We start from the raw sequence: 25,986 nt of genomic DNA, 5'->3' as shown, positions 1-25,986 counted from the left end.
CATATGCTTTCGCCCGGTGGCCGCTCTCAGATTTCTCTCTGCTATATTCTGTGTAGTAGCTCAAATATGAACCAAACTATTACAGACAAACCTCGTTACCGAACGACATCGACGTAGTTGACGTCTAGTTTCTCAGGGTGCGTGTGACGTAGTTGATGTCTATTTTCTCAGGGGGCGCGTCGAATTCATAAAAATTTCTGAACCTTCGCTGATGGCCGGTAGAGAGTGGCGTTGGAGCGGCAACCTACACGCCCAGAGCCATCTATTGAATTGAATTGAATTCGCTGATGGCCGTCCTCAGGTTTCTCTGTGGTTGTATTCAGTTTAGTGCAGTTCTAGTGCAGTATTAGGTCAGTTAAAAAGAATAAACCTTTTGTTCTACTGAACGCGGCCATTGTTCTGTAGGTTCCGTAGGTTATTCGTTCCGTCTACAAAGTTACGAAATAATTATAGTATAAAATTGGCTTGGTTTATAACGAGGTTTTAATACGTGTAAACTAGCATATTGTTTCTGATTGTTCTCCGTTTTTATTTTTATTATTAGCAAAATGAATGTATTAAAAGCAGAAATAATGAGAAAACGTAAAGAGTTGGAGGATAGCCATGTTTTGGTATGTATTCGTATATCGTGAATTTTTTGCGTATGTAGGATTTAAGATTAGATAACACGTTTACACCATAGAGATAAGCTATATTTCGTTATTTATTGCAAGTATATTGTTAACGCTGTGAATAGTGTATCTATATAAGTTGCAATACGCCGTAAAAATATAATTCCAGATGCATTATGTCATTGTAATTATCATAGCTATATAGTAAGATGGCTATATAGTAAGACAGCTATTTTCTCTATTATTTATTGAACTGGTCTTAATTAATATTTACAAATAAAGCATATATTATAAATTTCAATTTAAGAGAAATTGTAAGAATGTGTGTGTTCAAAATAATAAAGATTTTTGCTTTTAGTTGAAATCCACATATATACACATATATATATATACATAATTGTTTATATAATAATAGTAAACAACGGTTATATGTAAATAATAGATGCAAGCTACAGCTATAGCTATGTACTATTAGTCAATATGATCTATTTTTGTTATATCTATGGTTTCTTCATACTTCAGGGATGAATGTTTATATTAAGGTGTTTCTTACAGGAGAATAATAGAAAATATTTCAAAAGAAGTCAGTTAATATCAAAAGAAGAAGAAGTACATGAAACTGACAGGAAGAATAATGAAGTCACACCATTAAGTGTAAGTCAACGGTTAGAAGAGTGTGTAACAGATAGCTCTGAACATTTGATGCTATCTAGACAAGAAGTAATTAGACGATTACGGGAACGAGGAGAACCTATATTATTATTTGGAGAATCAGAGGTGGAAGCATTCAAAAGATTAAGGAAATGTGAAATTCTCGAGCCAGAAGTAAACAAAGTAAGATTCTTTTATATTTAATCATTTCGTTTAGCAATAATGTTTTTATGCAAATAATTGTTGACTGAAAATTTCTTGATATTGCTCAACAGGGCTTCAGAAACGATTTTCAAGAGGCTATGGAACAGGTGGATCAAGCATATCTTAATGAGATCTTGACATCCTCCAAGTCTCAAAATCTTGATGGGAAAGGAGATGTAAATGTACCTGATGAAGAAGTTATCTATGAAGATATAGAGAAGATGTCGACCAAACTGAACAAGGGAGACAAGGACTTTGACATGAATGTTATCACTCTGTTTGTGCAATATCTGGTTCAAATATGGGGTAATCAATTAAACAGTCGAACAGCTGCTGAAAAGATGAGCAGCAAGGGCAAAATGAACAGTGCTACCTATGCTCAAACAAGAGAATATTTGAAGCCACTTCTGAGGAAACTAAAGAATAAGTCTCTGCCGGAAGATATAACTGATAGTTTAACAGAGATTGTTAAACATTTGTTGCAACGTAATTACATACTAGTATGTATTAGTGCAACATGTCTAATAATTGTAAATATTTGTTTATTGAATAATTTATAACAGAAACATTGATTACACTCATTTCAGGCTAGCGATGCTTATTTGCAAATGGCTATAGGTAATTCTCCATGGCCTATCGGTGTGACTATGGTCGGTATCCACGCACGTACTGGAAGAGAAAAAATCTTCTCGAAGAATGTCGCTCATGTTATGAATGATGAAACACAGAGAAAGTATATTCAAGCGCTAAAAAGACTGATGACTAAATGTCAAGAATATTATCCTACGGATCCTTCGCGTTGTGTGGAATATTCAAAAAATTAAATACAGTTAAATAAAGGCATTGACTTATGTGATGATATACAAAATGAAGTAGAATGTATATTTCAAGTTTGTATTTATAGTTCAAGATTAATATTTTAATCGAATATGTAATAATGGAGATGTAAATATATATTGTTGCTAAAAAAGACTGAATACTTAATTATGTGTTTTTTAAATAAATTAAGTCAATTATTGATAATAAATAACATTTATTAAAATTAATAATTTATAATATTTTAAATGGCTAAATACTAAAATTACATAGAAATAAAGTTAGTAGAGCGATATATCATACATATGTATTTATTTTATATGTCTCTGTAATATTTTTTTATAAAAATTATTCAAAATTATATAAAAACAAAAAATTTATTTTAGATTCTATTCTTCGAGTCTTTTGTTCTGAGTTCTCTTACAAAGGCAAATATCTCAGTTTGTATGTTGCATAATATAAATTTAATTGTGTCAATTATTTCTATTACTAAAGATATTACTGATTAAAATAATACCTATAAAATCAAATGCAAGTAAATATATGTTACTTCAAATATTACTACTGTGACTCAAATTATTATTTATCAGATTTAGCTCAGCATGGACTTATTGCAATTCATTCGTTTTATTTACAGCAGCCTCAACTGCATTGATCATAGATCCTCTGCAAAATACAATAAATAAAAAATAGTATCCAGTCTGATATCTAAATGTACAAATGATTAATAAATATATATATATATGAGGTACATTTTATTTATATTTATGCAAATAACTCAGAAAATACCTAACGCCACCGATTTCCATTGCGTGAACACCAGCGATAGTGACACCTCCGGGCGAGCAAACTTCATCCTTCAGATGACCAGGATGTTTTCCAGTTTCAAGCACCATTTTTCCAGCACCTACTAATACTTGAGCTGCAAATTTAGTCGCCATTAACCTTGGTACACCCATCTTCACAGCACCATCTGATAATGCTTCTATGATGAGATAAGCCTAAACACAATAATTATCTGAAATTGTAACTGCTTTTTCTTTTTTCTCTTTTTCTAGTAGCATAATTATGAAGACTTACAAATGCAGGACTACAACCTGACAAAGCACCAGTAGAATTCATAAGTGATTCTGGAATACTTTCACAGATACCAATGTGACTGAACATTGTATTCATCAACTTTAGATCTTGTGAATAGGCATTTTGACTGCAATAAACTAAAAATTACACTTGCATTAACATACAATTGCATTAACAAAAATTAGTCTAGATATATAGTATTTGTGACTCACCTATAATCCCTTCTCCAATCATCATAGGTGTATTTGGCATAGATCTAATTATTCTTGGAAATTCTACAATATCTTGGATTTTCTGAAAATATTTCATAGCTTTTAAAAATATTTCATACAGATTGCCATACAAAATTATTGAAACAATATAATATATACTGATATAAAATTTTATTTTTACTTACACTATTTAAGACATTTAGAGGTATTCCAGCTAGCACTGAGATAAAAAGTTTGTTCTTATATTTCTTGTATGCTGATTGTACCATAATATTCATAATGACATTGTCTAGCATATGTGGTTTAATCGCCAGAAACACAACATCACAATTGTCCAAAACCTCGCAACTGTTCAAGGTCGGATGAGTGTCCAGTTCTTTCCAAAAACTATGTGCTCTGGTTGTGTAAGTGGAAACCCAACATTTGTCTGGATCTAATATACCTGTTGTAACAAAATATATCAGTATTTTCGAATAAACATTTTTGCTTCATTTGTCAGTTTATTACAGAGAGAGGGAGAAGAAGAAGGAGAAAGAAAGGAAGGAAGGAAGGAAGGAAGGAAGGAAGGAAGGAAGGAAGGAAGGAAGGAAGGAAGGAAGGAAGGAAGGGAAGGAAGGAAGGAAGGAAGGAAGGAAGGAAGGAAGGAAGGAAGGAAGGAAGGAAGGAAGGAAGGAAGGAAGGAAGGAAGGAAGGAAGGAAGGAAGGAAGGAAGGAAGGAAGGAAGGAAGGAAGGAAGGAAGGAAGGAAGGAAGGAAGGAAGGAAGGAAGGAAGGAAGGAAGGAAGGAAGGAAGGAAGGAAGGAAGGAAAAGGAAGGAAGGAAGGAAGGAAGGAAGGAAGGAAGGAAGGAAGGAAGGAAGGAAAGGAAGGAAGGAAGGAAGGAAGGAAGGAAGGAAGGAAGGAAGGAAGGAAGGAAGGAAGGAAGGAAGGAAGGAAGGAAGGAAGGAAGGAAGGAAGGAAGGGAAGGAAGGAAGGAAGGAAGGAAGGAAGGAAGGAAGGAAGGAAGGAAGGAAGGAAGGAAGGAAGGAAGGAAGGAAGGAAGGAAGGAAGGAAGGAAGGAAGGAAGGAAGGAAGGAAGGAAGGAAGGAAGGAAGGAAGGAAGGAAGGGAGAGAGAGAGCGAGAAAGAGTGAGTGAGAGAGAGAGAGAGAGAGAGAGAGAGAGAGAGCGAGAAAGAGTGAGAGGAAGAGGAAATATGAGAGAGAAATAAGAGGATAAAATTACCTTTTTTAATTAAACCACCACCTATAGCACTGGCCATATTTCCGCCTCCGATAAATCCGACTTTAATGGATTTCAATTCCTGTTCCTCCATCGTTGACTATGTAATCTTGATTATATTTCGTACTCTGTATTATAAGATTTAAAAAGAGAGATCGTCTATTTCTCTATTCTTTTCTCTTTCAATCTCTCTCCTTCTTGATCCTCCTCCTTAGTTTGTAAAAAGAGGGATGTTCAGGATGTTAAGGTTCCGAGCGATTAATGTGAACTCTTCTTATTATGAACAAGAATATAAGTATATATATTTTAAATGAACAATAATACAATAGTATCCGACACCGCAATTTATATCAAATATATCTCTTTACAAAGCTTAACGCTCTACGACTTTTTCTTCGACTCGACTCTATTTCTATTATTCGTCTCAACGTTAATTGGCAAAAAGCTAAAGGCAAAAAGCTCCGTCTTTCTCCGTGTGTCTAATTTTATCCTTTTCTCCATCTGTCGAATTTGATCTCTTAGGACCGGCCTTTCTCCCGTGGCTCCCCCGGAATAGACTGGTGCTGTCATCCCTCGTCTGTATCTTACAGTATGATTCTAGGTTTGTTCTTTTTCGAAGCACTTTCTGAACTAGTGTACACTAGTGCAAGAAGTGTACATACACCAAAGCGTTCTGTTTTATCGGAAATAACGTCGACATCGCTGTTCTTTTTTGAAGTGCAACAGCGGTCAGTGCAACAGTTCAGTGCACTGGCTGCCCCAGATCTTGAGCTAGTGCAGCCAGTTTAGCGGTGTCTAGTGTAGCCAGTTTAGCGGTATCAAGTCAAAGAAAGAAAATCTGTGTTTCATCACATCTTTATTGTAATTATTTGTTTTAATTCACACAGACAATGTATATTTCAATAATTTTTTTTCTTGATATATATTCTTAAGACTATTCTCCTGAATAATCCTAATAAAATAAAATAAAATAAAATTTGTAAATATATTAAAAGGAAATAATGGAAAATAGAAATGAAGAAATCGCATATATACAGAAGGATGTAGAGGGAAATGTTATAATTAATAATGGATACGTCACCTGTCTCTGAAAATATTAAATTTTTTATCTAAACACTACAAATTATGTAAATAATCAAATAAAGAATTAAGTTACATGATATATTTGCAGGTGGCATACAATTTGAATTGAGTTACAATAACATTAATTTTGATTGTAACCAAATACAGTGTTCTGTTGATGGTAAAACATTAATAATACCATTACGTGATGATGTTGTAATTGTAGATCAAGAAACAAATAAAGAAAATGATGCTGCGATATGAACTGAATATAATACATTTACCTGGTGTGATGCAAGTACAAAATTATTTTTAAGTATTTATAAAGAGATGAATAAACTGTTCAAGAATAGAAAAATTGCTACAAAAAAAATTTTATGGAATAAGATAACAATACAAATGAATAGTAAAGGATACAATGTAAATGTAATTCAAGTCGAGGACAAGTACAAATCTCTCGAAAGATCCTATAAAAATATGATCTCCAATAATAAAAAAAACAGGTAGAGGTCGTATGACGTGTCCGTACGAAATGTAAGTATGATATATTGAGTTAATTGAGTTAAAATAAAAAAATATTGTGTGGAATATATTAATAAAAAATATTTATAATTATTACAGAGAATTGACTGAATTATTAGGATCAAAACACAGTATCGAACCATTAGCAGTGTCTGGTAGAGAAGGCCTCATTATAAGAAATGACGGGGCAATAGAGAAATAGAGAATTTGTAAGTAGTGCATACATACTTAAATCCTACTTATTTTAATATTATTATATATATCTAAAAAAATATATAAATCTAAATTAATAGGGGCTTATAACATCTTACTAGTACCTAACATCTTTAATTAATATGTAGAATAATGAAAGTTAAGAATAGGTAAAGTTTCATGTTCATGTTTTAGTTACTTATTTATTATCTATTTATTTAGACCAATAGATGATAATAATGATAATCAATCTATGGATGAGCCAAACATACAAAGTGCACTGGCAACAGATGTACCAACTTCAAAACAGAATTTTGAGACTCAAAACATTGCAAGTAATTGTTCCAAGCAATTAAGTTGAACAAAAATATTTTTTAGTGATGTATAACTAGTTTCAGATTAATCAGAAACATATGTTACAGACATTATTTAAAAAAAATGAGAGAAAACAAATAAGCACTATAGCTCGATTTTTAGAAAGTTGCCAAAAAAGTAAAATCAAACTGTCAACGGACATTGTTGAAGGTAAAAATATTAAGAATGAGATACAAAAGGAGTTGTTAAATGTATATCAAAAAATAAGAATTGCAGAAGAAGAATGTGTCGAACAACTTAAAAAAGCTAATAAATTGAAAGAGGAAAAAAATCGACTACTCAAAGAATTTCTACACTACTCAGTACAAAAGAATGAAATGTTTATTTAATATCAGTTAAAGTCTTACAGTAATTTTTTTTTAATTTTATAGTTAAATTTTATAGTTTTTATAGTTAAATATAAAATTTTATAGTTAAATATAAAAATTATTTTTAAATGAGAGTTTATTATGAAAGTCTTATTTCAAGAAGTTGTATTTGAAGTTTCTATGTTCCCATACAGCACAGGTAGATTCTAAGCAGATTCTCAGTATATCGCAAACATAAATTGCGATTATTCTATGAATATCCGAAATACGTACTGTAATATTTTGAGAATATACTGAGAATGTTCCTATGTCCGCTTTCGCAGTCTACTTAGTGTATACTGAGAATATTTCGTATTATATTATAGGTATATCTAAATAATATTTTAATAATATTACTAGTATCGATTAGAAATATTTCCTAGTTTATTGTTAGTATATTTGTAGAATATTTATATAATATATAAATATTCTGCAGGTTTTCTTTGAGTATAATAAAAATGACAAATTGGTTATATATTATATATGTTATAATATATATTTTTAAAATTAGTTTAACATATAAATTAACTCTTTATACATATATAAATAAACATATAAATGAACTCTTAACAAACTTATACTGCCTTTATAAACTATAAACTTTATAAATTATAACTCTTCATAAATTATATATATATATATATGTAAAATCTAAAATAACTCAATTATTTTTTTGTTTATTTGCACATTTTTTTCCTTTGCATGAGCCAGCTAGATCTTGATGGGAGCAGAAATTTGTTCGTCTGTTGCAGTTGTATGCGACTTTCTTATCACACTTGGAATATAATATTTAAAAATCAGTGTAATTAGAGAGAGAGAGTGTGTTTTCTTTAAATAAATATCTGTTCTCATTTAAGTTCCTTAAAAGAAAGTTGAAAAATTTTATGTTAATGTAAATATATAAATAAAGAGATTACTTAAATATTTGTTTAAACATTTGGTAATTATTTAGAAAAGGCATACCGCCTCCAATTTTGCTAAAACTCACGTATCATATATATTTTGACTCGTAGAAACCGGATCCAAAAGTAAAAATAGTTACTCAACTCTATAAAGCAAGAAAAAAATTGTTAAAGATAGAGGTATGATAGGTTAGGAAACCTGTCATTGCAAGGTAAAGTTTCTTCGTTGTACTTACTGTATTAGTGTAGCGCAGTATACAACTAAACTTTTATAATTATTGTACATAAGATAGGACTTATTTTGAATTGTACACAAAATAACTCCTATCTTGTGTACAATAATTATAAAAGAATATATCTTTAAATCTTCGCCTTATATGTACTAAAATGACAGATTCTAAAAAGGTTAGCAAAGGTCCCTAGGGACAAGGGAGAGTGTATCATTAATCAGAAGCAGAAGAATGTAAATATATGCTATCTCATTATGTAGGACTGATCTTGTTCCTCTTGTTACGCAATAAAATAACATATGCTATGATTCTTCCGCTTTTGATTCATGATACATTCTCCTTTGCATAGGAGCCTTTGCTAATCTTTTCAGAATCTGTCATTTTAATATAAGGTAGACTCATCACTTTAGTAAGGCAAAGATTTAAAAATATATTCTTTTGCAATTATTGTACACAAGATAGGTCTTATTTTGAATTGTACACAAAATAACTCCTATTTTATGTACAATAATTATAAAAGAATATATCTTTAAATCTTCGTTTAAATCTTACTAAATCAATGAGTCTACCATACATTAAAATGACAAATTCTGAAAAGATTAGCAAAGGCCCCTATGCAAGGTGACATGTGACAAAATTATTTATATAAATATTCTTAATTTAAGTATTTTCATTTAGTTGTTATACTGCACTACGCTAATACAATAAGTGTAACGAACAGACTTTACCTTGCAATGACAAGTTTCTTAATCTATCATATTCTATCTTAAACAATATTTTTCTCGCTTTATAGAGCCGAGCAATGATTTTTAATTCAGATTCGGCTTCTACACGTGAAAATACATAAAATATGTGAGTTTTAGCAAAATCGGAGGCGGCGTGCCTCTTCTAAATTATCAATTATGCTATTAATTAAAAACTAAGATTTACAATTCTGTATGTATATTCTGATTGTATATTTTACTTACATATAATTATTTTGCACAATTGTAAGTTGCTGAAGACATTTTTCTTTTTCGCTCCATACCAGCTGTATTCCATGGTTAATTCATTGCTGAAGATTTGTCTAATTAATCTTACACATGATGTTTTTAAATCCTCGCATACAACTCGAACCAATTGTTTAATCTGAAATGTAAGTACAGAGTTAATATTAGTTCAATATTTCGTCTAATGACATTTATTAATTTATATATATTATGACTCTATGGATCCTCTCTGAGACTATCTTTAATTATGTCAAAAGTGAGAAATTGCACGACAAAAATTATTACAGCATACGTTAAAATAAAAAGATATGTCTATTAAACAACAGTTTCTCTTCCAATCGAGGCAAAAAAATATGTAAAATGTTCTGAATATTTTCCTGTTATTATGATAATGAATAGTCCCTGACAGCACAAGAAAGCACTTCTGGGAATGTCCCAAGAACATTCTGAGGATATTGCTATATCCTCAGAATGTATGCAGGATGTTCCTTGGATATCTGTGCTGTTAGAAATAGTGCGTTTTAAAGATTTAAGAGTTTTTTTTAAACAAGAAATATGGTCTAACACACAAAAGAGTCTTATTAGAGACTCAGGATTCAAAGATATTAAATATTTTGGGAGATTTTACAACAGAGAAGAGAAGTAACCATGATTTAGGAATTTCAACGAAGAAAGATATTTTGTTACTTTCATCAACAGGTTAAGAGCTAACCATTATAATTTTAATGAGTCTCTTCACAGAAAGGGATATATATAGATAGCACTAAGTGCGACTGTAGATATGAAAGAGAGAATATTGACTATATGATATAGTGGTGCAGTAAATATAATAAAGAAAGAGTTAAGTACGACGAAGAATTAAGGAAAAAAAGAATAAGGGATAAACGCAGTATTATTATATGGATTAAAGAGGAAAATTGAGACGCAGTCTGAATAACTTATAACTATCAAGAAAATAGGAAAAATAGTGTAACAACCTGAAGTTAATTATTCTTGTGCCACATAACCTTGAAAGACAGGTTGAAAAAAATATAAAATTTTATACAACGAATTGGCCTATCTAACAAAATATCTATTGAGGTACAAATTTATTAATGCATAATAGTTAATGTTATTTTATAAATAAAATAATTATATAATTATTACCTTATATTAAGATCTTCGTATACGACGTGACTACGTACGTTCAGATGGACACGGAAAGCGGAGAGTGGAGTAGAGAAGCATTAAAAGCCATCCAATCAGAATCGGGCCTCCGCCCGATTCTGATTGGGTGGCTCCAGACAGCGCAAGATCTCCTAAGAACATCCCAGGGACGTCCTGAGGATGAAGAAACATCCCGAGGTCATCTTCAGGACATACTCTGAACGTTTCTTGGATACCTGTGTTGTTAGAGACTTTCTATAATATAAAGCAATTAGTCAAAAGCCGTAAGCAAATTGATCACATTTGATTGTTTTTTAAATAATCGACTGGGGTTGGTCAATTTGCTTACGACTTATGACTAATTGCTTATTGTAGAAGGAATATGTCCGATTAATGATTAAAATATTGTTGATAATATTAGAATATTTCCAGAATATTCGATAAATAAACTGAATATTATTGATGAATTACGTATATTCTAAAAATATGCGAAAAATAATATACTACGAAAAATATTATAGGGATATTCTCAGTATATTAGATATGTCTATAGTATATTTAGTATGAAAACAGTATATACGAATAATATCATGTGCTGTGTGGATTATCAATATTAATCTTTTAAAAAATGTTATAAGTATGAATATTTAATAAAGTTTAAAGAAATGTTTTGTTTCCAAAGAAATAAAATAAAAGATTATTAATAAAGATACTTGTAATAAATGATATTTGAAGAAATGATATTTGATGATTAATAAAGATATTTGTAATGAATGATACTTGAAGAAATGATTTGTAATAAAGGAAAGGATAATAAAGTAAATTGTATTTTTTAAATATTGTTTATTATTATTCGATTTCCTATGTCATATTATTCTGCACAAATTAAACGACATAATTGCTCACGACGATCTATTTCATTCTCTACTTCTCTAGGTGCATCATTCACTTCCACGTTGCGGTTTACAACTTCAATATCAGGATATTCATCATTTATTTGTTCTTCTAAATATTGTAAATCATTAATATCTGCAATATTATGTAGCACGCAACAGGCGTGTATGACCTGTACCATTCGCACTATGTTTCTTAACTTAAAGTGATATAACTGTCGAAAACGCTGTTTTAGACATCCAAATGCGTTTTCAATAATCACTCGTGAAGAACTTAATTTGCGATTGAAAGTTCTTTGTGCATGTGTCATATGTCCATTATCCCTGTATGGTACAATTAGTTGTTTCAAACAGGGTGTTTCAAACAGGTGATATGCACTATCACCCAATAAAAAATAATTATCTGTAAAAAGATTTGTAAGAAATAATGGTATCAATTTTTGTTATTAATTACCTTTGCGATATTATATTTCTTACCTTCACAAAGTTCGGCAAATCGTTGCGAATTGGTGAATTTCAAAATACCCGTGCGTCATGCACTGAGCCCGGATATCCTATGAAAATATCCATGAATTTCATTTTATGATTTACAATTCCCTGAACATGTAATGAAAAATAATGTTTTCGGTTAACATATGAATCAGAATTTTGTAATGGTCGATCAATTCGGATATGAGAACCATCAATAGCACCTACAACAATGTCAAATATAAATAATGCATCACTATGTAATAAAAAAATAGTTAAAAAATATATGAATATAAATATGTTACCTATTACACCAGGGAATCCTTTTTCTCTTTCGTAAAAAGCTGCAGTTTCCATTTTTTCCATTTTTTCAACTGCAGTTGGATATTTTATAATATTAGACATAATAGAGATTATAAAATCTGTAACTCTAGTAATAATATTATACAAGGTATTAAGTGTTATCCCAGTGTTATCTGTCGGCAACATCTCTGTATGATGCATGCCCTATAAACCATAAATAAGTCAATATATGTTTTTCGGCTGTAATTTTAGAGCCTACAAGATCTATAAGAAAATACACTTTAAGTTATACATATAACATAGAATATATTATTTTGTTAAAAAGTAAATTACGCAGACAGCACTAATGTCCAAAACTGGGACATAAGACATCTTTCAGATCTTTTTAAGATATCTAGTCGTAAGATGTCTAAAAGATGTCTTATTCCCGTTTCAGACATTCTGTCTGAGTATTTTCTTTCCAACCTATATCACATATAAGTTATCTAAACTTTTCTGCAAACCAAACTTAAAGACAATCAAAATTTTTATTATAATACTTACTTTCCATGGAAGTAAATATTTCCGAAACTCTGAATTGGTCTATTAAACTGTATGTTATTTGTCGTGATATGCGGAAGTGCATTATAAAATCCATATCATTGTAATTATGTACAATATTTTCGTACAATCGTTAATTATGTACATAATTAACAATTTTAATATGTGCAATTCGTTGAATTATACCTAAAATTGGGTGTAATATTAATATATTTTGATCTACAAATTTAATATAAGTTATAGTTAATTTTTAGTTTTTTCTTGAAATTTATAATATAAATTAATAATATAATAAAATTTATTGTATATTTAATATTACCGTATATTTCATATTACCGTCATCATTTTCATCTACGATAGGTTGTAACGGTGGTATTATCATAAAATCTTCATCTGAAGAATCAAATAATAATGCGTAATGCGCCATATTGCTTACTGCACTTTAATGTTCTTTTATCATTGGTGCCACTTCTGCACTGATGTAAACCAGTGTTATATTTGATTGCCCCAGTCTGTCCTAGTTCAGTTCAGTACAGATCTAGTGCAGTTTACGTGCTTTGAAAAAGAACAAACCTTCTACCAGACTGTCGTACTGTAAGGCCTCTTGCACAATGCCAGGCAACAAGCAATAAGAATAAAAATAGACCAATCACAATCGACTATTACAAGAATAATCTATTATGATTGGTCTATTTTTATTTTTATTGCCTGTTGCCTGGCATTGTGCAAAGGGCTTAAGAGTTGCGAGATAAATCAATTGTACATGCGATTATAATTTGGCGATCTGTCGAGAACAGCGTTGGAATCAATGCGTCGAGGGAAGGAGGTCTGGCGGGAGATATATAATTTCCGAAACCAGAAAAAGGGAGGACTTTTGTCGTAAAGAACGTGGATAGAAAGATCGTCGTGCGAACATATAAAGGATATCGTTGTCGCTATTCTTGTCGAACTTTAGTTTAAGTGCGTTGTACGATATTAGTACCATTGTGTTATCAATATATCTTTATTATTATTGTACATATGTATTTTGCTCATTTCTTTATTGACACACCTAACCGCGAGAAGAGTCGGAGTAAAAACAGGACTTACAGTACTTTTCGTCGAGAAAGAATTACTTTTGTCTTGATCAAGTCAGAAGATCCGTCTGCGTGTAAAGCCAGCGGCACACGGTGCTTGTTTTCGTGCTGGATTGCTTGCTGGATGAAAATATTGCGTTGTGATTGGTACATTTCCGAAGATGGATGGAAATGCACCAATCAGAACGCAGTATTTTCATCCAGCAAGCAATTCAGCACGAAGACAAGCACCGTGTGCCGCTGGCTTAAGATCACTTCGTAATTATTAGTACTGTAAGAATTAGCAGAGGGCAGCACCGCCTTGGAGCACGGTACGAAGGCGTAATCCGGGAGCGTAAGGCGGGAAGGAGAAAAACAAAGGATAAAAAGAAGAGATCTCCGGTCTAAAGAGAGAGAGTTTTGTCATTAGGAAAAGAGAGAGCTTTGTCGTTAGGAAAAGAGAAAGCTTTGTCGATAGGCCGAGAGTGAGCTGAGAGTCGGAATAGAGACAAGACGTCGCGAATCGAACATAGTAGAGGTAGATAGAAAGATAGTCGAGAGAGATCTTCTTCTTCTTCACAATTGGCCCGGAGCTAGATGTTCCATTAGCCAGTCTTATTGGTGAGATTTCTTATATTATATCTTTTTCCCTATGCTGTCTAGAAAATTTTCCAGAATAAAAAATGCTCTGGGGCCCTATTCTTGAATTCATGCGATAATTATCGCATGCGGAAAATATCGCACGGTCAGTATCGTATGCGACTTCAGAATGGTATTCTCAGCTATCATGCGATATGAGGTGTGCGATAAATTTCATATGCGATAAAAGCTGTGTTCCGAAAGTCACTGCGTACTGAACATCTATAGTTTATGTCGCGTATTTTCTTGAATATTGGTAGCGAATTTCGGAACTCATCCTAAATCTAAACAACGTAGCTCAACTCTTTACAAAAATTTCTGTGATATATTTTATTTGAAGTGCAAATTTGGTTATAGTTAAAAAAATATTAATAGTCAACATTGATTTAAAATGACATTGGCGTCAAATGAAGTAAAGAAACTATGTACATATGTTAATGAAGAACAGAAAAGTTTGCTGGTTGATAAGTATTATTTTCAATATATAAGTCTAATGAAATTTGCTTTAAACTATCAGTCAACTCAGCTTATTTATATTAAATTGAGCTTATTATATTAAACTGAGCTTATTTATATTAAAAATTTGCAACTTGTATTTAAAGACATTTAATGGGTCAACAAATAATGAGTAATAGCTGTTTGACAGACTGATAGTAACTATTATTTATTAATCTTTCAGTACTCTTTTTAGTGCTCTATAATATATATTTGAAGTGCAGAATTTATGCATAAACATCCAGAACTACATAGTGGAAAGTTTTCTGCAATGTTTACTTATAAACATGCTCAAAAATTATGGGAAAAAATAACAGCAGAATTACATGAGATACCTGGTGCACAAAAAGAGTGGAAACAATGGTGAAAGGTATGTATTATATTGACAAATACCTAGATTTCTTTGTACAGAAAAAAGATTATATACTTTAAATAATCTGATTGTCTACTTTGTGTCCATATCATAGACTTGGCAAGACATACGAAGTTCTATTAAAGCCAAAAATATTTTGATCAAGAATCATGCAAAAGCAACTGGTGGAGGACCTATGTCAAGTCAGGTTTTAACCGAAATGGATCAAAATGTCCTGGCAATTATGGGTACAACGGTCGTGGGAGAATATAAGACAGTACAAGAATCCAATGTGCAAATTGTAAGCATCTTTGTTGTATTGTATTATAATATCAGAAATATATTAAGAAATTATAATATTAAATATTAACAGAAAGTATGCGCATACATTGATATTTTTTGCAGGAGTGGATAGATGATTCAATTTTATGTGAAATCGATGATGATGAAAATAGGGACAATTTTCCCATAAAATACAAAAGTCAAGAGATAACGCAGCAATCTGTGTCACAACAGTCATTATCTTCTCAAGATTATTACAGTATATTGGAAGAAAATTCACCAGAAGAAAACTTAAACAATGATAATGACAATAACAATAGGAAATCTTTAAAAAAATGGAAACAACTGCACTAGAAACACCATTAGTGTAGTCAACAACATATCAGATATTTCTGTAACACCAACTTCAAAATCGAGTGGCATACAAAGAGGTGTTAAAAGAATTTTTGCTGCACAAAGATATGATAAATCAATTGAACAAACTGAAAAGTTAGCGAAAATTTCGCAAGAAGATAGCGAGATACGAAAATCGTATTACGCACAAAAATTAAAACTTTATTAGAAGAAAATAGCTCTGAAAGAAAAAGATATCTATCAAAGAATATATATGCACATTGCTGGAGCAATTAGTAAAAAAAAGCAATTAAAGAGTTACAGATATAAGAGGCTGTGAAAATGACATTAGTGTATTCACAAAGAAATAAATGTTCCTATAAGCTGTTGATGTGTACAAATTGTTACATAAGTTAAAAAACTAAGATAAGAGATTTATTTTATGTTCATTTTGTGTATTTGCTATTATAAAAGAAAAACTTAAAGATAAGACATTTATTTTATGTTCATTTTATATGTTTGTTATTATAAAGAACATTGCCAAAACAAATAAAGCAAATGTTTACAAAAATATTATTTTTTGCCAAAACTTGTTACAATAATAAAATACAAATATGTGCATATATAATACATGTATAAAAAGTACAAAATATTGTCAGGAGAAATACTGTCTTATTAGATTATTGCGAATTTTTCGTTCAGCTATCAGTTCGTTATTTCTATTTAACATATTTAATATATCTATCCCGGGTTCATTTACACCATCTATAACATTCATACCAAAATCCAATACTTCATGATCTGCTTCGGGTGAAGGCACGTTGTCGTGAATGCACATATTATGTAACACGGTACAAGCATTGATAATTTTCGAGCATACATCTGGTAATGTAAAATTCTATGTTTCAACAAGCAACGAAATCTCATCTTCAAGACACCATTGCAACGTTCAATAAGTGATCTAGTGCTCTTTTGCCGATCATTGTATCTTCTTGTTCCAATATTAGGATTATTGTCCATTATTGGAGTCATCATCCAAGGTCTAAGAGCATAACCAGAATCACCTGTAAAGTAATATAATGTTATATATTGTAACTAAAAACAATATTGAATAATCACTTTGACGATTATATATTACCTAATAAAAAAAAGCTGTGTCCACGATTGTAAATATCTTGCATAATAGGAAAAACATTACTATTATTCCAGATATACGAATCGTGAGTACTTCCAGAATATCTGGCATTAACATTCATTATCCTAAGATCAGAATCACATATCTGCAAAGAAAGCTATATTTGTATTATTTGTATAATAATATATCTAATTGAATTGTGTTAATGTACAATCTTACCAATTGTACATTAATAGAATGATATCCTTTTCTATTTATATATACAGGGTGTTTGATAGCTGATCATGCAGACGAAAGTTGGAGATAGATTGGGTGTAGCCGAGAAGAAAAGTCATGTACCATAATGTCAAATTGGCAATAGTTATCGAGTTATTAATTAAAACATATGAGCCAACGAGCGCGTAGAGAGCGGAGGGCGACCGCAGTAAGCACGTAGACATTTGATACAGGCGGAGTCAGCGAGTGGCGATAGGCGAGCGCGCGGCGAGGGTAAACGACAAGAGGCGAACGCGCGCGACGAGGAGCGAGAGAGCGCGAACGACGAGGAGCGAGCGAGTGCAAGCGACAAGAGGCAAGCGAGCGCGACGAAGAGCGAGCGAGCGCGAACGACGAGGAGCGAGCGAGCTATAAGGAAAAAGCTATAAAGGAAAAGCTCGCTCGCTCGCGATCGCTCCTCGTCGCGCGCGATCGCCTTTTGTCGCTTACGTTGCCCCTCGCCGCGCGCGCTTGCCTATCGCCACTCGCTGACTCCGCTGTATCAAATGTCTACGTGCTTACTGCCGCCGCCCTCCGCTCTCTACGCGCTCGTTGGCTCATATGTTTTAATTAATAACTCGATAACTATTGGCAATTTGACATTATGGTACATGACTTTTCTTCTCGGCTACACCCAATCTATCTCCAACTTTCGTCTGCATGATCAGCTATCAAACACCCTGTATATATATATATATATGTTCAGGATAATTCTCTCATCTTCTTTAGGAGGTGAAACAATTGCAACATCCGTGTCTATACAATCAATCGCTCCAGGGAAACGATGATTAATCCAAAATCTATATATATGTACACTGTCCGTCATTAATTCGTTTCGTTCCCCTAGCAAATTTCTATAGAATGTGTTACACATCCTATATACATTCACTAAGGGAATGGAATAAATTAATGACGGGTACTGTGCATATAACATAATCTATATATACATATAATATAAATAATATACATAAGTAAATACGTATGATTATATTATAAATGTATATAAATATACACAATGGGTGCTTTCCATTTAGCGACACAAATCAACACAAATATCATTCTATCTTTTTCTCATAAAATGTAGAACAAAGATAAAATGATGTTTGAGTCAACTTGTGTCGCTAAATGGAAAGTACCCAATGTCATAAGTCCGCATTCTGAGCTCTCTTTTTTATCGCTAAAAATGCCTCTAAAAGTGGCTTATAGCCAATCACAAGCGTTATATGCCACTTTTAGAGGCGCTTTTATCAATAAAAGGGAGCTCAGAATACAGGTCATAGAGTCTATCAGACAGACCATAATTATATACACATTATCCTATTTAATTTTTCTGAATATATACTAACTTGTTACGTAGTTGTTGCAGCTTCTGAAGGGTGTTAGGAAAACACACCTTTTTTTTTTGTAAACGCAGAGGAAACCCTTCATGAGTACCCTCTGCCCCCTGGGAGGGGCAGAGGATTATGAGAGACTCTTATTCACTAAAACCTCTGCGGGATGTCTACCAGTCGGACCGAGATGGGGGGAGTCAGGGGAACTGCGCCAGCATTCCCTCCCCGGTACCCCGGCCAGGGCTCGTTGTCGAGCCCCACGCCCACGTGCTGCGCCCCCTTCTCCCTAAGGACAAGGTTCAGGGCGTAGCGCCCCGGTCGGCTAGACCGACCGGGTTGGCCTTCTGGTTACGATTACGGGAGAGAGGGAACACTCACACTCCCTCCCCGCCCTCTCCCGTTCGGAGTTCCCACTCCGGAGAGGGCGGAAGAGTGAAGCCCTTCCCCAGAGGGCCTCGCTCCCCCCTTTCCTACCTCTACCGACACGCGAGGGAGTGTGGGCGGGGTTCACACCCCCCTCCCAACGTCCCTCCCCCGCGCGTCCGAAGCCGGCCCCGAGGCGGCCGAAGGGGCGGTCTCCGGATAACCGGTCGCCGCCTCACCTCGGTCGGCGCCACCTCGGGGTCGCTGCCATCTCCCGGGGAGCGCCGCCTTCCTGCGGTCGGGGTTGGGCCGGCGCTTCTACTCGGCGGCCTCTTTCTGGGACATGACGTCTTTGCAGAAGGAGGCCGCCGCCCCCCATACTTCCTCGCTCCCGCACATGGCCCGAACCATGCGCGGGAGCGAGATATCCTCCGTATTGCATCTCATTACCCGGGCCAGGACTCGGCGCTCCTGGCTCCACGCCTCGCATTCCACGAGGGTGTGCCGTGTCGAGTCCTCCGGCTCCGGGCAGTGATGACACTCGGTGGTATTCTTCTTCCCTATTCGGTGCAGGTACCTCCCAAAGCATCCGTGCCCGGTCAGCACCTGCACCATGTGGAAGGAGAGTCCGCGCCCCCTCCTGCCCACCATTTCCGGTAGGCAGGGGCGGACAGCTTCGGCCGTTTGGCGACCGAATCCTCGCGGATCAGCCAGTTCGGCCGACCACTTGTCGAGGATCCAGTCACTGGCCTGGGTCTTCAGGGCCCTCAGGTCCCTGGCCGATGGTCCTTCCCCCCTTTCGCGGAGCTCCTTTATTCGCCAATACAGGAGATACTTCTCCTTGGCGAGGAGCTCCACTGGGGGGAGCCAGCCAGGGTGGCGGCCGCCATATGTGAGACGGTAGCGTACTCCCGGATCGCCCTCACTAGCACCGGCCGCGTGGCCTGCCGAAGCAGGTCCCGGTTGCGGCGGATTGCCAGGAGTCGGGGCGCCCATATAGGCGCCCCGTATAGGGCGACCGAGAGTACGACGCCCACGTATAGGCGGCGAGCCCGCCATCCAGGGCCCCCCTGGATGGTCTGCATAAGGCCGGCCAATGCCGTGCCTACCTTGCGGACCCGGGGGGCTAGGCGCCTGAAGTGGGCCCCGAAATTCCACCGGTTGTCCAGCGTCAAGCCCAGATATTTCATCGTGGACTCGACGCGGATGCGGACACCGTCCACCAGGACCCGGGCCCGTCGCGGCCTCCCCTGACCCTGTCCATGGAAAAGCATGGCTTGGGTCTTCTGGGGGGCCACTTTGAGCCCGAGGTCACTGATGGTTCCCACCACCGAGTGTAGAGCTGCCTCCACTCTGAGGCGAGCCTCCCCCCAATCCTCCCCCTCGGCCAGCACCAACGTGTTGTCTGCGTAACAGACCACGTGGCAGCCGGGGAGGAGGGGAGTTCGCAGCACCCGGTCGAACGCGATGTTCCATAGCAGAGGGCCCAGCATGGATCCCTGCGGAACACCGCGTTCCATTTGCCGCCGGCCTTCAACCCCGCCTCTTCCCGTGTAGGCGAGGTCTCTGTCCCTGAAATAAGCCGCCAGGATACGCTGGAGATAGGCGGGAACACCGTGCTCCAACGCCCGTCCTATCTCCGGCCAGGGCAGGGTGTTGAACGCGTTAGTGATATCCAACGATACCGCGAGCAACACCCCGCCCCCCTCCTCCACGACGGTACGGGTCAGGTCCCGGACGCACTGGAGCGCATCCAGCGTCAATCGTCCGGGCCTGAACCCGTACTGGTTGTTGTGGAGGTCTGGCCCTTCCAGGGACAGGTACTGGACGAGGCGGTCCGCGATAATGCGTTCCAGTATCTTGCCCGCCTCGTCCAGTAGGCAAATCGGCCTGTAGGTCGGCGGCCCACCGGGCACCTTACTCTCCTTGGGGAGGAGGACCAACTTGGCCCTCCTCTATTCTTGGGGGAAGACTCCCTCCCTGAGGCACCCTTCTAATGCCTCCCGTGTGGTGGCGGGTAGATTTTCGTCGCTGAGGGCGAGAGCCCAGGCGCGGCCTGGAATTCCGTTGGGGCTAAGGGCTTTGCCCTTGGCCCCGAGCTTCTTCCTGGGCCTGGTGAACTCCTCCGGCGAGATCCCCAGGTCCTCGTCCCAGTCCCCGTCCTGAACCTCAGGAACGGGGATTCTGGGGGGGGCCCTCTGCCCTCGGAAAGAGGGTATCGAGGAGCCCCCTGAGGTCCTGGGGATCCATGGACTCCGTCGGCGGGGGCGTCCACGGACGTATCTTCCCGACAGTCCGCTTGTACGGGCGCCCCCACGGGTCCTCGTCCAGGGAGTCCACCAAACGCTCCCAGGCTCTCTCCTTAGCCTCGACAATGGCGGCCTTGAGGGCCTCCCTCGTACGGGTGTAGCCCTCTCTTGTCCCCGCGGTGTCCCCGCCTCTGCGCTGGGCCCGGGTAAATGCCCGTCTGGCTTGGACACAGGAGTCGCGGAGTTCCGCGAGCTCCTGCGTCCACCAGTACGCTGCTCGGCGCCGGCGGGGGTGGGACCGGGGCATCGCGACGTCGCAGGCCGACGTCACGATGCCCACTGCCTCCCAGCCCCTCCAGGGGGGGGGCGGGATGTCCCGTACACCTGGCTCCTGATCAAGGTGCCAGGTTGCCGCGAGGACGGCCGCCTGAAACCTATCCGCGTCGAGTTGACCGAGGGCCCACCTCTTGGGGAGGGGAAAGTCCCCTCCCCAAGGGCGATGGTCCAGCCTCCGGTGGGGGGTGGGGAGTCGGAGAGTCCAAGCCACATATCGATGGTCTGACAATGACTCTCTCTCCTTCTCTATCACCCACCCCCGGAATCCCCGCGCGGCCGAGGGGGAAGCCCACGTCAGGTTTATGACCGACTCGCCCCCCTCCACCCGGCCGCACGTAGGTGCTGGTGGACCGTGTTCATCAACATCCCGCCCAATCCCGCCGCCCAATCGGCCACGGCCTCGCCCCGAGAGTCCCTTTGCCAGGGACCACAGGAAAACACACCCAATCGTTGAATATTTCTGGTAAATTAAGAATGTTAGACACATTTCGAACACATCTGCTAACTGAAGGTTGACTAATAGCCATGTGAATATTTTTTCCTATGCAATTCTGATAGCTGCCTGATCCATAAAAGTGTAATGCAACTAAAACCTAATAATTTTTTAAACCTAATAATAATTTTATTAAATATTTATATCAAATAAATAATTTATATTCTGCATGTGTTGTACGCACTTGAACAGTCGCGTCTAAAGCTGAAAATCGTGATGGTTCTACAAAATTGTCTTCCACAATATTAATAAGTCTGTTTGCTGTTTCTTTTTTCAATCGAAAAAGATTTATGAACTGTCGTTCTGATAATTCAAATGGATCATCCCTTATATGAAAATGCGGTCTTTCATTATAACCGAAAATATTTTCCAATTGTTCAGCGATATGAAGTTGTACAGCATTTTGATATGCCATATTCATTGCAAAATAATTAATTTAATTCACCTCACTAACATTGTACAACCTCACTTTTGTCGAAAACAGCGCTTTTATTACTAGATTTATCGTATGCGACTTGCATATCGCATGGGTTATACCACTCGATATAAATCGTTCGATATTTTCTCGCATGCGAGGCATCTCATTCATTCAAGAATATCATTTCTGCTATCGTATGCGATATCGCATGCGATATCTAGGATCCTCGTTTCAGGAATAGACCTCCTGGTGTTGTTTGAGAAGGCAATGGCCGCGTTCAGCAGACTCAACAGTTGGACAACATTATTAGATTTACCACTGAATCTCGCTCCTGATTGCTAAATATTTCTGGGTCTATGAAGAATCTAAAAGAATGCTCCAATCACAGACAATAATCACTAAGCGCTATCTGATCATTTTGTTTTACTGAACGCGGCCAATGGCCAATAATAAAGAATAACATTTTCAAAGAAATTATTAATTTGGAGATGTGGTTCTCTTAAATGCGTTATTTCCTAATCGTTATAATTATTTCCGTCATCATTGAAAAAACATCCCATAATAAAAATATATCCATTTTGTATTTTCTGCAAAGATATATATTATTTTCTTACAGTAACAAATAATTACAGATTACATATTTACACGCATTCTTAAATTATTACATAGAAAACATATATCAAATGCATTTTGTACATACAATTATAGAAACTATGACAATCAGAAGAAAGTATTTATTTTCATATTACTAATTTTAATTAAGAAAATTAAAAGTTAATTAACTTTAAAAATTTAATTGTTATTGTTAATTATTGCTACATATGTACATAGAATTTTTTTTTATTTTCAGGATTATTTTCTGTAAATTAATATTGCTTATGGATATAAAAATTAACAATTAACATAAAATAGTGAGGTTAAGTCTTATTTATTTTTTGTTTTCCAGAAAACAAATCTTATATCACCAAAATACATTTATTTATCAATATATATTTTATAAAGAGAAATATTGATTAATTAGCGGAATAATAAAGTACCTTCTACATTGTTTTATGAATATTTTTCATATTGATTCTACGAAGCACCTCGATTCCTTTCGATCACTGCTAATCTGAATCCCTAAACACAATGCCACGTGTTTGGGATGCAGGCGCGAGCGCTATCCTAAGCATGCAATGTTGTCGTCGCGCGATCTCGGGACCGGTCGCAATAACAACCGAAAAATTCAAATACACAGAGCTCTCTAACAATGTATCAACAGCACGGTCACCGAACGTTCTCGAAGCGTGCTCTTATTGTTTTCTCGATGGCAGCATGCGATATGCTCGTGTCATAGCGGTCGTCGGAAGCAGTGGCAAATCAAGCGATGACAGCCGATGCGAAAAAACGCCCGATACGGACCAATCATCTAATACCAGCGCATTCAAACTCGGTTAACAACAGCTAACCGAGATGATAAACGATATCTCGGTGACGCATCAGGGCAGAGAACAAGTTAATCCAATCGACGAGCAGACGTACATTCGCAACGAACACATTGAATACACTTGGCACTCAAACGGATCCTTGTCCTCTCTTCTCCATTCCTCAACCTCGGCTTTCGCATTAGACCTTCTTCATCGTCTTCTTCTAAACTTTCGACCTGGCATCCGTTTGACTTCTCTTCTTTCAAAATCTCCTCGACTTTGCAAGTCTTTCATTCCTTCTCATTCTCCTTGCTTTATTGCGTGGTTCGGGCCAAGCGTACACTTTCGCTCACGGTAGATCAAATTGTGCGGTGCCGACCTTCGCGATTGGTAATTCTGCGCGGGAACTCGACTTTCCCTTTGGTTTTTTTGTGTATTATTGCGTTAATCCATTTGGATAACCGTGTAACGTTAGTTTTGTTAAATTCCATTAAACTCCTGTCAAACCTACCACAGCGCAGTCATTTTGCTATTGACCATATCCACCGCGCTCTCTCTGAGCGGATCCGGTACATTTGTGCGATCGCCGAACTATTTGGCGACAACACCGCACACGCAACGAAACACCAGGCAACAGGCAATAAGAATAAAAATAGACCAATCACAATAGATTATTCTTGTAATAATCGCAATACATAAAATAGCAGTTGACATTTTAACATTATAAAATAAATTAACATCAGTCTTTGATTTAATGCATGAGTACACGTAAAACAATAATTGCACATCAGTCTGCAAAATATAATATTTGACAAACATAAATATTTAACTTTATAATCATATTTTCACTTTTATATACTTAAATTATTAATACTTATATTATTGATATACGCGTTTCATTAATGTTAATAGTAGTAATAGTAATAGTTAATAATGTTACAAGTTATAAAATATACATAATACATAACTTGTATGATACAAGTTATGTATACATATACATAACTTGTAACAGTTATATGACAAACTATATGATTGTGCTGACATTACACATCTATTTTATTACTGATACATAAATACTCTGGATTGCTGGGGAATAAGGGGTTACATAACATATTTATGAAATGACATATTTATTATATTGTATACTTATAAAAATTCTACACTTTAAATGAATAACTTTTTGTATTATATGATATAAAGTAACATTTTAATTATTATTAATTAATGTACCTGTTTCTTGTTTCTTTGATGATACATTTAACGAAAATAAATATTGCATATCAGATTTCATCACATTTTTTATAACTAAACAATTTTTGTCTTTGGTCAACCTTTTTTTTGTTCACGCAGGGGAAATCCATCATGGATACCCCCACCCCTTGGGGGGGATGGGGGTTATGTCGGACTCCTACCGACTAAAACCCCTGCGGGATGTCTACATGTCGGGCCGTTGTGAGGAGAGTTAGGGGAAATGCTCCCGCATTCCCTCCCCAACACCCCGGCCCCAGGGCTCTCAACGAAGAGCCCCACGCCCCGTGTACCGCACCTCCTTCCCTTTCGGGGAATTAGTGGGAGGGCGCGGTCCCCGGCGGGTTGCCCTGCCGGTTGGCCTTCTGGTGTCACCTAGGAGGAAGAGGACATCCACCCTTCCTCCTTATCCTCCCTCTCCCTGTAAATCCCAGGGAGAGGAGAGAATCGGGGAGGTGGGCCCAGCCTCAACTGGGTGATCCACCTCCCCTTTTCCTTACCTATCCGATCAGTCGGAGGAGGAGGATGGGCCCGACCCATCACCCCCCCCCCCGACTGACGGAGTCGGGCCCGAGGCGGCCGAGGGAGGCGCCGACCCGTATCTACTCCTGTGGACGCCACCTTGTCGTGGTGGAGTGGCTTACGGGTCCCAATGAAGTGTAAAGCTATGCCGGCGGAAGCTTCGGCTCCTGGCAGGTCTTACCTTGCCGGATTGGTCTACACCGAGGGATCCAACTAAGAGCGTCCGCCCCCCGGGACGGGCAGCTGCCTCCCGGGGGGTATTACGGGGCCGGAGTCCAACGGCCACCACAGCGCGGGCAGGTCGGGCTCGTTAG

At 37.2% G+C, this 25,986-nt stretch overlaps 5 protein-coding genes and 1 long non-coding RNA gene across 8 annotated transcripts; 3 read left to right on the top strand and 3 right to left on the bottom strand.

The window, feature by feature from the left end:
- Positions 1-295: 295 nt before the first annotated feature.
- Prp18 (pre-mRNA processing factor 18) lies at positions 296-2,403 on the top strand. The gene is made up of 4 exons (XM_011137302.3): positions 296-611; positions 1,167-1,445; positions 1,538-1,966; positions 2,054-2,403. The coding sequence occupies exons 1-4, from the start codon at positions 549-551 to the stop codon at positions 2,288-2,290; spliced, it is 1,008 nt and encodes a 335-aa protein (XP_011135604.1). The 5' UTR covers positions 296-548; the 3' UTR covers positions 2,291-2,403.
- Positions 2,404-2,653: 250 nt separating this feature from the next.
- Positions 2,654-5,367, bottom strand: P5cr (Pyrroline 5-carboyxlate reductase). Its single transcript, XM_025297479.1, has 6 exons — positions 4,795-5,367; positions 3,760-4,016; positions 3,575-3,656; positions 3,363-3,499; positions 3,072-3,283; positions 2,654-2,948 (listed from the first exon to the last, which is right to left on the bottom strand). Exons 1-6 carry the CDS (start codon positions 4,883-4,885, stop codon positions 2,891-2,893), a joined length of 837 nt encoding a protein of 278 aa, XP_025153264.1. The 5' UTR covers positions 4,886-5,367; the 3' UTR covers positions 2,654-2,890.
- A 531-nt stretch (positions 5,368-5,898) lies between these two features.
- LOC105185902 (uncharacterized) lies at positions 5,899-7,271 on the top strand. 2 transcript variants are annotated; one of them, XR_003112716.1, is made up of 4 exons: positions 5,899-6,387; positions 6,475-6,584; positions 6,790-6,902; positions 6,990-7,271. XR_003112716.1 is itself a non-coding variant. In XM_025297480.1 (2 exons), the coding sequence occupies exons 1-2, from the start codon at positions 6,798-6,800 to the stop codon at positions 7,269-7,271; spliced, it is 387 nt and encodes a 128-aa protein (XP_025153265.1). In that variant the 5' UTR covers positions 6,673-6,797. The 2 variants fall into 2 exon arrangements, 1 of the variants encoding a protein (XP_025153265.1); XM_025297480.1 differs by lacking the exons at positions 5,899-6,387; positions 6,475-6,584 and having other exon boundaries at positions 6,673-6,902.
- Positions 7,272-7,948: 677 nt separating this feature from the next.
- On the bottom strand, positions 7,949-10,625 carry LOC112588255 (uncharacterized). The gene is made up of 3 exons (XR_003112719.1): positions 10,557-10,625; positions 9,390-9,549; positions 7,949-8,149 (listed from the first exon to the last, which is right to left on the bottom strand). It is a non-coding gene; the product is annotated as an uncharacterized LOC112588255 (long non-coding RNA).
- Positions 10,626-11,384: 759 nt separating this feature from the next.
- Positions 11,385-12,141, bottom strand: LOC112588254 (protein ALP1-like). Its single transcript, XM_025297491.1, is given in 3 exon segments — positions 11,385-11,852; positions 11,927-11,941; positions 11,944-12,141. Coding segments are annotated over 3 exon segments (525 nt in total). The 5' UTR covers positions 12,029-12,141; the 3' UTR covers positions 11,385-11,427.
- Positions 12,142-14,794: 2,653 nt separating this feature from the next.
- LOC112588250 (uncharacterized) lies at positions 14,795-16,305 on the top strand. Of its 2 annotated transcripts, XM_025297485.1 has the most exons (4): positions 14,795-14,922; positions 15,146-15,319; positions 15,417-15,602; positions 15,707-16,305. In XM_025297485.1, the coding sequence occupies exons 3-4, from the start codon at positions 15,498-15,500 to the stop codon at positions 15,935-15,937; spliced, it is 336 nt and encodes a 111-aa protein (XP_025153270.1). In that variant the 5' UTR covers positions 14,795-14,922; positions 15,146-15,319; positions 15,417-15,497; the 3' UTR covers positions 15,938-16,305. The 2 variants fall into 2 exon arrangements, with proteins under 2 accessions (XP_025153270.1, XP_025153269.1); XM_025297484.1 differs by having other exon boundaries at positions 14,795-15,319.
- The last annotated feature ends 9,681 nt before the right edge of the window (positions 16,306-25,986 follow it).

This window comes from Harpegnathos saltator, unplaced genomic scaffold (genome assembly GCF_003227715.2).
Source record: "Harpegnathos saltator strain DR-91 unplaced genomic scaffold, Hsal_v8.6 scaffold179, whole genome shotgun sequence".
Taxonomy (NCBI): domain Eukaryota; kingdom Metazoa; phylum Arthropoda; class Insecta; order Hymenoptera; family Formicidae; genus Harpegnathos; species Harpegnathos saltator.
This window is presented reverse-complemented; position numbering and strand designations above follow the sequence as displayed.